This window comes from Dunckerocampus dactyliophorus, chromosome 1 (assembly GCF_027744805.1).
Source record: "Dunckerocampus dactyliophorus isolate RoL2022-P2 chromosome 1, RoL_Ddac_1.1, whole genome shotgun sequence".
NCBI lineage: Eukaryota > Metazoa > Chordata > Actinopteri > Syngnathiformes > Syngnathidae > Dunckerocampus > Dunckerocampus dactyliophorus.
Window position 1 is genome coordinate 37,909,092 of NC_072819.1, and position 17,652 is coordinate 37,926,743.

The 17,652-nt window shown below is 40.1% G+C and overlaps 1 protein-coding gene across 5 annotated transcripts in view; it reads right to left on the bottom strand.

Annotated features, from left to right (window-relative positions):
- Window positions 1-135: 135 nt before the first annotated feature.
- The window catches only part of ift122 (intraflagellar transport 122 homolog (Chlamydomonas)), a 26,076-nt gene continuing 8,559 nt past the window's right edge, over window positions 136-17,652 (bottom strand). For 3 of the 5 annotated variants that reach the window (XM_054773567.1, XM_054773548.1, XM_054773584.1), the window contains 15 exons: window positions 17,377-17,517; window positions 17,177-17,230; window positions 16,742-16,903; window positions 15,830-15,996; window positions 14,538-14,709; window positions 13,324-13,426; window positions 11,575-11,715; window positions 11,380-11,477; window positions 6,558-6,661; window positions 2,587-2,752; window positions 2,310-2,424; window positions 2,117-2,242; window positions 1,092-1,168; window positions 807-971; window positions 136-664 (listed from right to left, as the gene is read on the bottom strand). In XM_054773567.1, the coding sequence (XP_054629542.1) occupies window positions 578-664; window positions 807-971; window positions 1,092-1,168; window positions 2,117-2,242; window positions 2,310-2,424; window positions 2,587-2,752; window positions 6,558-6,661; window positions 11,380-11,477; window positions 11,575-11,715; window positions 13,324-13,426; window positions 14,538-14,709; window positions 15,830-15,996; window positions 16,742-16,903; window positions 17,177-17,230; window positions 17,377-17,517 (1,878 nt within the window). In that variant the 3' untranslated portion in view covers window positions 136-577. Of the gene's footprint in view, window positions 665-806; window positions 972-1,091; window positions 1,169-2,116; window positions 2,243-2,309; window positions 2,425-2,567; window positions 2,753-6,557; window positions 6,662-11,379; window positions 11,478-11,574; window positions 11,716-13,323; window positions 13,427-14,537; window positions 14,710-15,829; window positions 15,997-16,741; window positions 16,904-17,176; window positions 17,231-17,376; window positions 17,518-17,652 lie in introns of those variants that run through there. The other 2 variants (XM_054773558.1, XM_054773576.1) reach the window with 2 other exon arrangements.

Sequence of the window (17,652 nt, forward strand, 5' to 3'; positions counted from 1 at the left end):
ACTTTATAATAAAGTTGAATCAAAGTTACTGGGATGTGCACACCCCCCCCCCTCCCTGCTTGCATTCATCCTATACTTACTCTTCAAATGTTAACGTCCAAGCTGATGACATGAAAAGTAGCCAAATCTTTCAAAAGTGTTTAATGGTAACAATATAAATATAACAATATCACAATAATATAAAAATATGTTCTCATGACTAAATAACAGACAAACTATTATGAAACATATGCTACAGCTCTAGAATAGAAACCTGAGGAATGCAGGTTCCACTGATAAATCTGATGATTAAAAACACACAAATACATAAATGTATGTTGATAGCTCAAAAATATTGTTCTTGTCTTACAAAAATGTGACATCCATTTACATTCCCGTTAAAAAGTGACGTAATTCATCTGATCCCGTGATCCGGTAGGGTTGACTGGCTAATTGTGTACGCCACAAAATGTGGAGTAATCTACAGTTACTGATCCTTCATAAATGTGAAGGAATAATATGTACCATACTGAGACAATAAATACAAATCTGCAGACACTGCAGTGACTGTGAAGAACAACTGATGTCGTCAAGTGGATCAGTTTGGTTCATCTATGGGTCTTCGACAGAAGGGACAGCAGTTGTGCTGAAGCACAAGCAGTTCATAGTCTTCACTGTGGAACATCTGGTAAGAATAAAAAAAATATATACACAAGAACCAGAGAATGGAAGTGTGATGTATTCCAATGTAACCTGTATGCATGTTCCAAATAAAATGAAACCATTACCATAAGTAAGCAAAGTTTTGCGTCTTATAAACGGTGTACCTTGAAGCAGGTGGGACACATGGTGATGCTCACGTCAGGAAGCAGGGAGCGGAAGTATTCCCATTTGAGTGGCGCGGGCCAGCGTTTGATCAGGACATCCCTCCTGCTCATGAAGCGCAGCACAGAGTGATTCACCTTGACGGGGACAAAGTGCGAGCCACCCTGCTGTTTGGATACACACACACACACACCAACACATCCATGTTCTATTGTGAGCCTCATCCTTTAACCTCACCAGCTGGTGCAATATGTGGCGCCTTATGTCGACGTTCTCTTCTTACTTACCTCAAAGATCATTTTGGGTGTGAAAGGGTCTTCCACTGGATCCTCCAAGCCATCATCCATCTTTAAAACTTGCATATCTGATTGGTGTTGGGTCAAACACAATTATCAATATGTACAGTTAGGTCCAGAAGTATCTGAACATGGTATTTGCCTCTACATAACAACAGTGGCTATACTGTAAAGTGAAGGGTAGTCTTTCATCTTCAATTCAAGATGTTTCACAATAATATTTGTGTTTTATGCACTTTCATTTTCAAAGTGATGAGTAAATATAAATACATTTTTATAATTACATTTTTGAAGGCAAATAAATTATGGCCAAGTCAGTCATCTGAGCTGATGCCAGTAGACAAAAGTGAAGGCAGCAAGACCCACAAACCATTGGTGGTCAAAGGGCCACACATTTCAATGATTTATAAAGTAACTGGACACTGGAAAACGGCATATTCAATATTATGAGGTTTCATCACAATATTATATTGTGATGAAACCACTTAAATGAAAGCAGAAAGTTGATGCTTCTATTACATTTTGCCATACTATTACTAATTACATCCAAATACTTGTGGACCTGACTGTACATTAAGCAAAGTCCCTATCATATTTTGTTGTAATTAAGTGTACATTGTAAAATCCTCGCCTTTAAAGAGCTTATGTGCTGAAAATGCAACATCAGTTGTTTCTGTCATTGGCAATGCCGCTCTGCAACAACAAAGTGCCTTGGTGCCCTTGAGTGTCTGCCGCCTAATGCAGGTTAATCCCGCCACTAGGCCTGTGGCTGTAGCTCTCAGAGGGTTAGTGTCATTAAGATGAGACAGGAGAGCCTGGGTAACCCTATTAGCTCAAGCGCTAAGATGACTTAGCGACGACAGCTTAACTACCGACGCAGAATCGAGGCCACGGCTGACTAGGCCGACTCTTAGAAGTGTCACAAGAAAAAGGATGGTCTGAGTGTGTTAAGGCAGGGATAGAAGCTCTCAAAATGGAGTGATAAGAAAATTTATGTGCAGACAGTTCATGTGTACCATTGTCCATATGCTGCCAGCGGTCATCCGTTTGCTCTGTGTGAGGAACTTCTAGGTCAATAAGAGACACAGCCTCCTCGTCACTGATGCCCTCTTCCAAGTAGAACTGCACTAGGGGCAACACCTCTGCACACAAAAACATTTATGTTAAACACACAAACTGAGGGTGGACATGTGTTTGCACGCCACACACCATAGGATGAGGCTGAATAAATGAAAGGCTGCTTGCAGTTGAGGCACGCCGTCCCCTGGTTGTTCAGCAGGGGCTTGTTGGAGCAGCGGTAACACATCAAGGCTTCAGTCAGCTCCTACAACATAAATAGAAGGGGAGAAAAAAATCAAACTGCAATTTCTAGGCCTAGTAAACCATGAAATGTGTTTAGATTCATTTGAGCAAGATTCAAGACATCTACAATGCATTTGAATAAAGAATGTGTGTCGTGTGGTTCACCATTTTATCTTTAACACACCTCACTGTCGTGGAATGGTTTGGCCCGGATAGTGAGGCTGTCCAGTTCTACGGACTCCTGAAACCGAGAGGGAATGTACAACTTCTGGAGCTTCTCGTAGCAAAGTCTGGCCAGTTTATAAGCACCAAGTTTTCTACTTTGCTTGGCTAGAGCGTACAAGGTATTACTTATGGCCTCGTCAAGGAAACTAAGGTGGACAGTTGTGTATATGAACCTCCTGATTAACCTGACAAGGGGGAGAGTCAAAATTTAAAGTTGAGGTACACTCAAAACGTGGTTATTTTTTGCAGTGTTCAATCACTGCCACGTCATAAAAAAACAACTGTACAATGTTATGTTCATAAAAAATAGTGGCAAATAAAACCTTGCACTGACCAAAATATATGGCAGTGATAACAATTGTGATTATTGGACACCACATGATTTTTACATATCAATACATAATTAACTTAATGTTTTATTCATGTGGAGTAATTATATGCTTGCTTCTCGATTTGTGGTTGGTGTGTGTTAGAAGCAAAACAGAAGACTTTCAAGGCCCTTCCCACACGAATTAATGAGCGTGATGGAGGCGGCCATATAAGGTAACTATTTTTATTGGATTTCCAAAATTTCCTATACTTAATCAATATTATCTACAGTATGTAGCAGTAATTGTGTGCGTATTATGCAAACAGCACACCAAGAAAGACTTCCACTGCAAATCATTTTGCAGGATACAATTGCACTTAATATCAGAGCCACAAAATGAAACCATGATCTTTCTGTCACGTTTTTGTGTGTCCCCCCTGGGACCCCACCAAACGTTATCCAAGACTACTTTTGTCACCACTATACCTCAATAATGTTACAATTGCAACCATGGAATTTCCATTTCACCCACAACTAACAAGTATAAAATACCATCATTTCTCTGTGTATAAGCCGCTACTTTTTCCTTAAACTTGGAACCCTGTGGCTTATACAGCGCTGCGGCTAATTAATGGCTAAATTCTAATCTCGTGACATCTCCTTTACCTCAGAACAACTACTAAATCGTAGGGATGAGCTAGTACACCACTATCTGTATCTGTATCTGTTCACCCATCTAAATGATCCGTATCCGTATCTGTTTCTGCACTCCGAGTGGGCGGGACATAAACCAGAAGTGGGCGTGGTTTCACCAAAACTGGCTAGCGCTTAAATCGGTACATTATTTTAAGTCTGAAATCGACATAGATTGATCAGAAGTTGCTATATTTATTGTTTATTATTCAGCTATATGTGTACTGTGTATGTGTGGAAATGATCTGTAAGACTTTATTATTATTATTTTAATGATCTGTGTGAAGTTGGTGATTCATGCAAACATCTATTGATGGCAAAGATGTCAACCTTGTTCGCTGTATTTTTTTCAAAAGCACCGTGTTCAGTACTACAAGCAATGTTTTCCAACTTTATATTACCAGCCAAATTATAAGCAAGCAGGCGAAAAAAAGACCCCGGCAGTGACTGACACATGAGCCGTGTACAGCTGTCTTGTGAAGAAGTCTAAGATTGGAACGTGCATACTGCAACGTATTGAGAGGGGTGTAATATTTTACCACGCTTATTTATATAATGTATTATGATAACCATACAGGCAGAATATTTGATGCAGCTGTGCCGGTGTACCCAATGTTGTGGCCAGTCGGTGCATGTTACTGTTACCACTGTCTGTGTACTGCCAACTGAAAATGAACAAAATTCTTATATTGTAGCTTTATGGTGACTTAGTGGAATAAGACAAAAATACATTTCAAGGAAAAAAGCGGTCATGCTACACCAGTTGAGTTGCATAAGAATAACACAAGCCTGCACAGCGCCGTCTTGTCAAATGCACCGCGTACTTTACGAAACAATTTTACCAAGTAAGTTTAGATACAAACCGAAATACAGGTGAGCTGAGGACAATCTAATAAAGTGGAGGCAGTGGGCAACGCCACACGAGCTGTTTTCAACCTGCCAATTGCGCCGTGTACGTGAACGCGGCACTGATCAAATCCTCTGTGGCTCCAGCCTGCACAGTGTGTCTCAGATGGGGCGGTCGCTGGGTGTGACTGGCCAATCACAGAGCATGAAGAGTGAATACATAATGAGGATTTTCTTTCATCGCAATAATTTCATTACGGATAATGACGAGATGTACTCGTTTCATGCTTGTATTCTGCAAAAATGCATTTTCCATAACAGAGTATCCGGCTCATCCCTACTAATTCATTTAAATATGGTGCCACTCAAAATAACAGTCTGACTCAGGGTGTCATCTTAAAATGAAAAAAAAAAAAAAAAACCTATTTAAAAAGTGTTCCCATAATGCATTGCGTGTGAGCAAAGCACTCACTGGCACCTGCCCCACTGATCTGTACTTAAAGAATCTGGATAGGCCATTGGTCAATGACTTGTGAAGCCACGCAGCTGCCATATTACCACTCACACTTCTCGGACAATGACTTATGTCAGAACTTGTGAGTTGTTAAGTCTGTTGTTAGTTTGTTACCCACTCACACAAAATCGCCTCGCTTTTTAATTTAAAATATAGATGTTCTGCGAGCCTCTTCATCTGCTTTGTACACTATGTACGCTGTGCAAATGTAGTCTGCTACGTACGAGATGTGAGTGGTAAGATGGCCTCTCTGTGGCTTCAGCGGCTTGCACGGGCGCGTGCATCGTATGGTCTATTCAGATTCTTTAAGTACAGATCAGTGGCCTGCCCTGCGCTGCAATGATGTCAGCCTGCCTCTGGGCTCCTCTGACTCTCTATGGTTGACAGAGGCAGCATTACAGCACCATACATCCATCCATTCATTTTCGATACCGCTCATTTTTTTCCATTTTAAACTTGTATTGGTACTTGTTTGTATCTTTGTTAGGTATACCTTTTGGGTGTTAAGTTGCTGTGTGATGAGTTTAGTGTTCTTTGTAAGATGACACTGTCAGTCAGACTGTTATATTGAGTATTGACCTCCTGCAATTATTCAATGGGTTGACAAGCTCGTAGCCTGTCCTCATGGACAAGGGAGCCACAATATGCCATTTTATGATGTGGACAGGTGCAGCTTATAGTCCGGTGCAGCTTATATATGTACAAATCTGTTTTTTCCTCAAAATTTAGTGGGTGTGGCTTATATACCGGAATTTAAGGTCCACAAAAAAGAGAATATCCTTATAAAGACATTTGCACATTCGGAGAATGAGTCATGTGAAGGTGAAATTGACCAAAACTTTGTGGGCTTGCGTTTGAGTGCTGATGCACGCCTGGGGTTCAGACTATTGAAAGTGTAGCTTGGAGTAGCAATGGCAGCTCAATGAGCTGCAGCTGCAGAAGCTCTACTCTGGTGTGCCTTAACTTTAAAAATGCCACTTTCCACTCCCCCAATGCTCCTTCTACGGTCTCAACTCTGTTCTGCCACTGGAGACAAATCTTTGTACTCTTAAAGCACATGTGTAGAACAGATTATTTTTAAACAAAATCCAACATAGCTGGTCCAAATCTGTAAAATTATATGTTTCATTCCCAAAAGATCCCAGCTGCCCAACTTGCACTGTGCTACTGTGTGCAACTATACATTCACTGGACACTTCATTAGATTTAAATTGACACTTTGTCAATTTAAATTGACATTATCAAGTACCTTACAAATAATGTGGTCAGTGTATATACAGTAGGTTTGTTTATGTAATGGTGGGCAACGTTGTGTGTATGTACTAAATTAGAGTCTACTGTTTGCGTTTGCATATGAAAATGCACATTCAGGTTTGAGCAATTAAATATTTTGTTTAGACAAGCTGGGCCTCATCACCATCACTTTTCTGTCTCCCAGCAGAAGTATCATTTCAGCTGTGGCAACAACACTTTAGCATCTCTCTAATAGATCTCTCTAGCCCAGCCATACTCAAATACACTGGTATGGATGGTATAGATAGGACCACTTTCTCAAAGGGAAGGATACACTTTAAAAATGCCTGGTGGTGGGTTGTCCTTGGGGAGGTTGCTCAGGAGGAACCTACAGATGTTGAACAGCGTCTCTGGCATGAGGGAACTGAAGGGCTCATCCTAAAGACCAAAACAATGACATAAATGAAAGATAAAGTAAAGACAAGCCTATACTTTATCACTACGGTTGCAAAGAAGCATGAGGTTTCTGGCTCAAATCACAGCAATAATGGAGGGGTGATCACAGCCAAGCAGAAAGCTGCAACAACAAACTGTGGACGGTGACACAGGCCAGGCCACCCATAAAGTGCTCAAGGAGAGGGGGAAGCTTTGTCATTATGATCAATCACACAGCTGGTAGCCATGGTAATGGCAATCGGGGCAGTTTCAGAAAATGACCTCTTGACAAAATGATAGTTATCCATGTAATCGCATGTAATGTAAGTTCATGAAGTTTGCAGGAAGCACATTTGCAAAAGTATAATGATGTCAGTGCTCTGTAATTCATCTTTATTTAGAACACTCCTTTTTCTGCTCATTTTATCTGATACCCTCCCTCTCCTTTACACCAGGGCTGTGCAGCTGCCCTTTGATATTTAAAATAAAAAATTAAAACAATTTATAATAAAAACATTATACTGTACATATATTTAAACATATATTTAAAGATAAATCTTTGTGTTTTTATTAGTTACTATTATCAACATTTCAGCTTCTTCCTGTTACATTATGCCTTTTTGCTCTGTTTTTCCACTTTTGCCGTGTTTTTGTTTATTTTATTTCTGCAATCAGCCACGTTCCACAGATCCACATTCTCCTGCGACACACTTTGGACGCCTATGCATGTTTTGACAGGAAGGTGAGTGTGTCCAAGCTCTGCCTTCTTGGCTCTGGGGCTGGGTTGCATTGGGGGATGATTTTACAGCTTTCAGATGTACATTGCACGGTGTTACGGAGGTGGCACGCCACTCACTCTTTGCCTTGCTTGGCGGATCACCTTTGTTGAGCACTTGTAATTAAATACCGAATAAATGCATGACACAACAAACACTTATATGTGCACCTTTACTTGCTAAATATAGCGATAAATTATATAGTGATAAATTGTCAACACGGCCCTCTACTATGTATGAGGTCTGCTATGAAACGAAACTGGTGTTGCAATGACTGTCAAAGAACCGCCCGGTGATTAAGGATGCAGACAAGTCCCAACATCTACGTGGGTTAAGCTGACAAATCTTTAAGTAAAGTTGATCAAATGTAGAATTACTACAGCTTCTGGTTGGACATCAACACGTAGCAAGTACCTGTTTAACTCAGATGGAAAAACACAGCCACAAGTTCCACCAAAGCATGTTGGATTGCAAGGCGTGCCTAAAGCACTTAAAGTGCACACTGCCACTTCCATATTACTTTATTATCATTCATAGTAGCGACGCCGTAGTTCACAGTCTGATTGGCCTCTGGCTGCCCTTTCCTCGTGATTGAGCTTTTCTCCAAATGGGAAATCTCATCATGTTTTAATCTTGCGAGATCTCGTGTGACGCCACTAGTAAGTGGTCACATCCACATGGGAATGTTTTTTTTAGGTAAGATCACTGGGTGAAAACGATGTAATACATAAGACACACCCATAAGTCGCGCTTTAAGCACACAAACAGAACCACCTGACACCAAAATTATAGAAGAATGCATGTGCATAATGTCCTAAATTATGTCCTGAAGTGAAAGCAGAATGCCCTGTAAACATATTCAGGTTGAAATGGTGAAGTATTTTAATTTTTCAGCCTTTCATCCACACAGTAACAGTGTTCTGGATACCCTGAGACGGTGTTTTTTGAAAACCATTTCCAAGGTGGGAAAATCCAAAAATTTCTAAAAACGATGATGCCACCTCCCCGCAAGTGACCAAAAGTGAGCAAAAAGCCAACATAATATCTGAATATCTGAACTGACATTACTCCCAGTCGACCTTCTCCTGATATTTTTTTGTCTTATAGTTCAACGTGAAAGTTCTTTCTTCTTCTATTGTTTGGTGTGTCACGTGGTTCCGTCTGTATGTCTGTTTACAGTGCCACATTTATGTGTGCCTTATGTCTTACATCGTTTTCACCCAGTGGTTCGTTCCCATGTGAATGTGGCTATTTACTGAGCTGACACTGTGTGGATGCAATTTTTTTTTTTCCAACCCACCAAATAAATAAATAAATAACTCCAGGAGGGTTCCCATGTGGACAGGGCCTTAGTCATCCATGAAAGCAGACCTATTGTCTTTGATATTCACACAGCTCAGCTTTGAGTATGGAAAACAGTGATCAACATTTTTGCCTCCTTTCTGATATGTGTGGATGAAATCACTAACTGTTTTTTTTGTTTGTTTGTTGTTGTTTTTTTATTGTCCTTGTCCTACAGCAAGAGAATTCAACTAACAGAAGTGAAGAGTGCATGTGTGGACCTACTTTGAAATCATTTTAACACTGAACTATGTATGCCTTTTGGGTCGTTCCCGTATTTGTGTAAAATTAAAACAAGATGTAACAATATGAACTTTAACATAAAAAAGCCCATCAGAGTTTGCATATCTGTATATCAGTGGTCTAAGGCCTAACTCATTACTCAACTAATCAAAACATTAAGCTTCAGATTAATCGGTTAAGAAAATAATCGTTAGTTGCAGCCATAGTACAATGCAAATTATGGAATTAATCGTTTGTTTTCATTATTCTGAATATGTATGCCATTATGTGACCATATACTTTCCATATTACAGCAAGGTAGTGTAGCTCATACAAAGGGTTGGAGGAGGAACGAGCAGAGAGTTGGCCATTCATTCAACTTTTGTCAATCTTCCCAAATGCTTTCCGGGCTGCGTTGCAAACTGTGTGCTCTCACACAAACATCTTATAAGCCCTAGCAAGCGCCTTAAAAAAAAAAAACAGACCGATCCATTTCTTCTTTTTTTTTTTTTTTTTTTTTTTAGTTATTTATCATTTTATCTTTTAGAAAACAGAACAGTAGTGGCAGTCCTGGAAACATTAGTTTTCTATATTTCTTATACTTCTTACTTAGTTTTCATTTTCCATACTTTTCCAGACCTGAAAATGTATCAAATCAAATTCCATAGTTTTCGATACTACAAGTAGGAACTAGAGGCGACGAGACTCGAATAGAGTCACAAAGCAAGGCAGGTGTGTTTTGAAACATTTATTGTCCCACAAATTGACGCTAAACTATATTATTGTCAACATTTTTGACACCAAATAAACCAAAGTTATAATATATAATGATAATTTTAAAAATTATATATCATAATAATGCAATATCTCCTTTAATATGTCATCTAGCAGTCTGTAAATCTCCAGAATTGGCATTTGTGACATGTATTTTGTCACAGGGAATTTGTACTGCCTGTTAAATGTTCTTTAAATGCTGGCTTTTCAATGGGGATATCAGCATTAATAGTTCCAGCTTGTAACTGAAAAAGGCCAGCTCACTGTTTTTGTCTTATCTACCTGTCTTCGTCTATTTACGTCAGGGCTGTCCAGATGTAAGACGGAAAGCGGAAGTGCCCCCCGGACAGTTTATAGTGGTGCACCTAAGACGCTACCAGAATGGCTGAGGGTAAACGCCGATCCCCACCCGCTGGATTTGGCTGTCATGCAGTTGAAGGTAAAAATGAGCTGGACAAGAGCTAGACAATATGCAAGCTTTGTCATACAAGCTTAAAATATTTTGGGAACACAACAAATATGAAAAACCATATAGCACGTTTCCACTCGAATGAGGAGGAAAAACAGCCAGCTGAAGTTGCTGCCGACCAGAAAACCATTGAGCAGGTGATAACTAATTTGCCACCCAACTCGGAAAAGGCGCTGTTATGTCACCGTAACAGCGCACTTCATTACTGATAACTCATGTGCTACAAACGAGAGAAATGAATGAGAGCCGTACGGGTGCGAATATGGCTGAGCTGTTCAATAATGTTGCAGAGGCATGTTGATTTCTTGTGGCCTATTCATTTCTATTTTTTTATTATTATTTGTGCACAAGGGCGCCTGTTTTTTTGGTTATTCCTAATATACTGACATCTGCAAGCATTATTCTTGTATGAGAGCTATTTTGCATGAAAGCTGTTATTGACTTTGTTAAAATATTATTTTAGTCAGATATTCTATGCTCGGGATTTTTATTTTTGTTTTCAGAAGTCTTTATTATTTATTTATGAATAATGGCAGATTTTTTTTATGTTGGTTATTCAGGATATGCTGAAGTTTGTGTTAATTTTATACATGCTGCAACTGGTGCAATTTACTTTTCCTGCTGGTTCTGTACAATGGGAAATATTTTGGTAGATGTAACCTTCCAGTTATTAAGATAATGGAATTACATTTATCTGTTTCATATTTATTTCAATTGTGGATCATTACAAATATGCTTTGTTTTAGTAGTACACAGTGAGTAAAAAAAATTATATATAGAAAAAATTACGCACTAAAAAAAAATTTAACTATTGGTTAAAAAAAAAAAAGATTAATCAATAATCGTTTTATCGTCACATCGCAGGCCTCTGAATCGTAATCGCATCGAATCAAATCGTAAGGTGGGCAGAGATTCCCACCTATAGTAAGAACCCTGTCCAGACCATTTTTGGATGTATCATATTGATGTATAAGAACAGAAACAGAAACTTTATTTGAACTATCCTTCTTGACACATTGATCTATTTAGACCCTAACAGGAACCCGAGGACAAAGCAGCTACTCAATCCAGGGTGTCATTTTAATCTGATGTAATGTAAAATGGCAGGCATGACTATGATGGACAAAGTACGGTCTTACCGTGTAGCGCTGAATGGGGTGATAGACGTGGTAGAGCTCTGCAAGACTTTGAAAATGTTCAAACTTTTTCAGCATTTCATCTCGCTGAGCTTCATTTTCTATTTCACCAAGAAACAGAAATATGCATGAGGAACTAGTTTTAGTTTTCGTATTCTTTGGGGTCAACAAGGTCAAAGAGGACAGTACAGGTCTCACCTCTGGCAATGTCAAGACACTGCATCGAGAGCATCCAGTAATAATAGCCTGCGTCATCGAACCTCCTCTCCACCACTGCGTTCTGAGTAAGCTGCTCCAAGACTCTGACAGCTTCATTCTGTCGCCCGGCCTTGTGAAATGCTGCATGCAGAATGACATAAGACTGAATTGACTGTTTATTTAGTATTACTGGATTTAAAAGTAGCTAATTTAACGCACGTCAATGTGTTTCATTATTTATGGGTGAGGTCGTTTGTGCAAATAGTCATTCTTGTGGTGTTGCACTACAAGTGCCAACATACTCTCATATATCAGTACAAAGGCATTTGGCAGGGGGAAAGCAGACTTTAAAGCCTTAATAAACATGTGTGCTATTCTTTGTGTTCCTATCAGAAGGTAATTCGAAGCAGCTCTAAGGACTACAGCCCACCAGCAAGTCTGCCTGGAAAACTACAGCAGGGGGGCCAGCTACAGTGATGTCAGTTATTTACCAGTCCAAAACAAGACCAGAAAAGCACTAAAAAAGATAGATTACAGATACATTGTACGTTAGTAGTTCTGCAAGGTAACAATGTATTGTGCTTAATCTATCTGTCCGTCCAATCCTACCTTGAGGCCAATGGGAAAAAAAGTCTAAGGATTGGTACTATGGAGCAATGGAAAAAGGTCAGGTGGTCTGATGAGTCTAGATTCATCCAAAAGAGAGGTGGAGGAATTGTATATTCATCATGCCTAAATCGTACCATACAACTCATGACCTAATATATAGAATGATCGGGGTTTTTTTTCCACATATAGTACGGATGAGGACAAAGCAAAAATTAATTCAGAGAGCATGATACATCATGTCACACAAGGATTGGCTGCCATTGAATCCCAACACTTTTCCCATTAACATTTTTGGGAATGTACTGCAGAAGATTTAGGGCAGCAGCCCAACAGTTCCACCATCAATACAAGACCATGGCAAAGTAATACAACTCGCAATGAAAAAAAAAAGCCACAGCGAGTGTAGTAAAAGAAGCTAAATTCCATGCAAGTAAATATTGTGAAACATGTATGATTACCTTTGGCCAGTTGAAAGTATGTTTTTTAAATTAATGAGAATGTAAGCATTGATTTGCATGTGAGATCCCTAAAACATGTGCCCAAACATGTGAACTTTTTCTGTGGTCGGGAGACAGACCAGAGACTCAGACTCAATTACAATCAGTAGTGACTCAAAACTGCATCACTTCCTCTGTAAAATACACAAAATCAGCAAAATGCTGCAGGACTGTCAGCAGGCTCCACAACAATCAACCATGCTCAGGCATGTATTCCACGAGATGGGTGCAGGAAGACTTCGTACAAGAGGAAATATGCCTGCTGAGATTATAATTATAAATCTATGATCTGATTGTAACGATAGGTACAGTTGGTAATCATCATCAGAGCAGCTTCAGAGGCCCGGTGATTAGAACCATGCATGCATGCCATTCAGCTACCAGGTGAAGCAGCTCAGTTCTGCTCGGCTCTGGCAAAGGGGATCATGTTTTGCAGTGGATGCACACAATTTTGTGACAGTAATGAAAACAGTCCAGTCGGGTTTTGTGATTGCCTCATGTGTAAACATTAGTTGTTTCACTTTCACTTACAACAAACAGCTGCAAACAAACAGCTCAAGCTTCAAACAGCTCATGACAGTAACACAGAAATACACTGACTTACTTTCACGTTTACACTGGACATGAGAAAGAACAAACTCACCTTTTTGCGCCTCCTCAAAGCGGTCATTCTCAGCCAGCCACTGAGCATAAGGCACAAAGACGTCATTTTTAAACTGGGGATGCTTCTCTGCCAGTGAGAAGGCCTGAGAAAATGACAGACAGGAGCGCAGATTTTGGTCATGATAATTTGAGACGTTGACAGGGCTTGTTGTTAGTCCTGAAGATTGTAACATTTAGTGTAGAGTGTCACGACCAGGGTACTTGTGGCCGTTTAGGGACTAAAAGATTACAGAATATCCCCAGTCAAAACATGGCTATGGCAGAAATTATTAATTAGCTGAAAATATGGCGTGTAAGCTAAGTGGATTTTACGCTCAATTAGAAGTGCAATTGCACCTCCTGTGCTGCTGAATGACGTGGTATGAAGGACACTGTGCACATGTATGTGGTCTAACAGCAACTAATGAGTCTAAATATCTTGTAGGGAAAGCACTGCCAAGAAACACAAATCAGTTTATCCATATAGTAAAATGTGAGAGCGGGTGTTCCAAGGCTGTGAGTCCAAGGTTGACTGAAGAAATACTTTGTTTTAGCAAAGACTAGTCAATATCCTCCATATGGGCCATACTGAAACTCCCTCTGTGCTTTGTCCTGTCTGGCTCCACCTCCCACGGTGAAAGATATAAAAATAAAAAATAATTAAAAAAACAATTCTTTAATAGTAAACGCCTTACTTTTTTGTCATTGAGGATCAAATATTAGGAACCTTGCTCAAACAAAACATAATACAATTTGATGCTGCTCTGTTTCAGTATGCAAATCAACTGCATGTCTCTCCATTAATGACAAAAGATGCAGTATTTCCATCAAAGCTGCATCCTCTGCCCTGATGGTAAAATGTGCTTGGAAGCAGACCAGAGCAAGATGATACACAGACGGTCTGCTACAATGTTGTGATATGCTTTTCTAATCATCAGATGGGCGTGGATTCAGAAAACATCAAGCTGTATGTTCAACTCTATAGTGTGTTCATGGTTTATAAGGTAATTAGGCTTAAGTTGTTAAAATTCATCTTGCTTGTCAAGAACCATGACCATAAAGTTATTTCTGTGTACATGTCTCCACTGCAGTTTATTTAGCACAATCCTATGTGGCTGACATCATATAAGTGACTGGCTAAAGACTGTGTATGTATATGCAATGATGAGCTCAGCAAGTACTGTATGCCTCCTGTGAGGAAAAAATGTGTCAGACCTCTTCCCAATGCTGGGTTTCCACATGCAGCTGCACCAGGGCCTGCAAGTCCCCCATCTTGGAATAAATCTCAGAGGCATAGCCGTGGTGCTTCAGCTTCTTAAAATAGAAAGCGCATTTCGCCAGTGGTTCTCGTTCAGCCTTGTCCAGCTTACGAGCCAAGTCTATCAGCCTGGATGGGAGTGGGGGTGGGGGTGGGGCGTGTGGGGTGGGGGGGAATAAAAAGATAAACCATCATTTGGTGGTTGGACGTATTGTATATTCACGTCAAAATGATTGCGATGGCTGGCTGATGGTAATCTGATTGTGGGTAGGTTTGTTGTTTTAATTACAATAAAACAAACCGTGTTTGTTATGCTGACCCACTGATGGAAACTCACAAGTCTATGCAGCACACAATGAGTGGGTGGGGCGATCTTATGGGACCACATACAGTGGCTCTTCAATTTGCTCACACTTGGCATTTTCTATGCTCTGCATGTATGCATGAAAGCTAATAGAATGATAAATGTAAAAACAAGTTTTAAAAAACTCAGTTTTGGTGAAAAACTAAAGAGATAGGCGCTGGAGATCAACAGCTACATTAACATAAGACCCGTTGTTATATTGTCATTCTCACTTTTAAACGCTGCCTCGTCTCCCCTTTAAAATAAAAATAGATCTAGTTACCACCTCATGGCTGGACGCCTACACCAGCCACTTCTGTTAAAGTTTCCAGCCATGTTTGTCCACATGCATGTAATGCAAATGGAACAAGTCCTTTCTAGCTAACACACTTTTACATTCAATAGGTGCTGGTATGATTGCAGAGATTATCTGAATAAAAGTATGTTCATTTATTCTTAGTTGCACTACACTAATAATGTTGAAGACGGATAGAGAACTTCGTCACATGACGACCCCCCACTACCACCACCTCACCCCTGTCTTGCCAGAAGAGTATTAGTGAGCTGGTACTAATGGCTAAAAGTATTTTTTGTAGAACTGTAGGATGCCACACTGAAAATAACCTGGAGAAATTTGGTAACAAAATTTCATCACTTGATTATTCTTGTGAACATTTTCTCATTTTGGCCCAAAAATTGATTACAGCCGACCCAGTGATCTTGACCTTTGATGGCCAAACTCCACATTTGCATGTTGCATTCACAAGTGTTTTGTGAGATCACACGAGTTGACCTTGACTCAAAGCTATCATTTGTACATACTGTAGGCATTACTAAGATGCCACATTGAGTTATGGGTATCAGCGTGTTTTGCGCTGTCACAATTCTAAAAAGACTGGCACCTACATGTCTCCCCAGCCATGCTCCCCTAAAACGTCAATGGCTTTGAGATTCTCTCCGGCTGAAATGTACATCTCAGCTGCCGCCTGGGGCTCCTTGCTGCACTTGGCCCAGTCTGCCTGCTTGGCCATCAGGATTCGAGAAGTCTTAGGGTCTGCTGCGCCAACATAGTCCTACAAAGTGGAAGGAAACACTGTAATATAGATAGTGACTGAAAAAGCAAGACACACGTGTGTCATGGTTAAAGGGGAGACTGGAATGCTTGGTCCCATTCAGACGAATACATGAAGGTCAAATCTGAGACAGTAGGGAGAGAATCACACAACAGCAGGCGTCCGGGGATCCTACGGTTCCAGTGTGCATCCTACTTAAAACATACAACCTCTGGGAACAGATGGCCGCCCAGCCACATCAAACACACATACAATCGGATACACACAGTCAAACAAATACACACAGACAAGTCATGCCTGTGTCATCTGCTTAGGCAATACAAATGAGCTGATGAAGATCAAAGTCTTCGGGTGCAATAAAAACTGGAAAAAAATAAATAACTTTTTTCCTACTTCAACTGACCTCTGCATCAAAGAATTCATGTAATAGTAGAAGCTCCATTTCCAACTCTAACCGAGTATGGCGGTTGGCTTTGTGTTATGAAAGAATACGTGCGTAAAAGCATGTTGTGAGCGTGCTGTACGTTGATCACATGATTTATGTGGAGATCTCAGTGATGTATGAACAGACAACAGGCAAAAGTGAAGCTTGTCAAAAGTAAGCTTCAGCATGGCATAACAGCACCTGAAAATAATTACAGTAAAATACCTTGTGTACAACTAAAACACTGGATGCTTTTGCAATTCTGGCAAGGTGCTTATCTGTGTGCATTGTCTGTCTTTAGGGTCAATCACTGGCGATCACCTTTGCATACTCAAACATGCGCAGATCAGTGTACATGCTCAAGGCCTTGGGTTCCTGGCCGGTACGCTTGTAGAGCTTGGCTGCCTCGTGGAATTTCCCTTGGTAGGCGTAGATGTCTGCCAGGAACAAGTCGTTGTCATTTTCTCCCCGTTTCTTCCTGGCCTGCAACGTGTGCAGAGATAAACCCTGACATGCATTCATGAGCTATATAGAAACACACTAGTAAGATGCAAGTGACCCCAATGTTGGACTTGCATTAAATTGTTTTATTATGTTTTATTATGTCCCACACAATTTGAACCTCCCTATAATTAGCTACATTTGCTACTCAAATAAAAAATGTACATACACTCCTAATATCATGAACATTATGTCCTTCAATGATGTCAGTTTTGGCTATGAAATGACCTTATAGAATATAAAAGCGACTTTTACCTCAATACTATTAATGAGCTCAAGGTAGCGCAGGTCTTGTATTCTAATAAAGGCCTGTATGGGAGAAAGATAAGGGATGATTTAGATGACACCCAGGGGAGCTGCTGTTACATGTAGAAAAATCTGACGGAAATATTGAATTGCAGGTTGATCCTTGCGTCAGTCATACGTAACATGAAGAGTGTGTGCTTTTTACTTGCCTTCTTGGCAATGTCAAAATCAAGACCCTCTAGAGCTTCTGTAGCCAAATCCCTCCAATCGCTGTCTGTTACACCTAAACAGGCGATCTGGTGGGCCTCTTTAAACATCTTCCTCTCCAGATACTGGTACATGGGTGCTGACTGGGAAGATTTTGCAGGATCATAGCAAAAAAGATCATAATAATGTAATGCAAGCAGCTGCATGAAATAAAGAAGGTGTCAACATCACACACTTAATATTTTTCTGATAGTCTTATTCTTGTTTCCTCAAATATT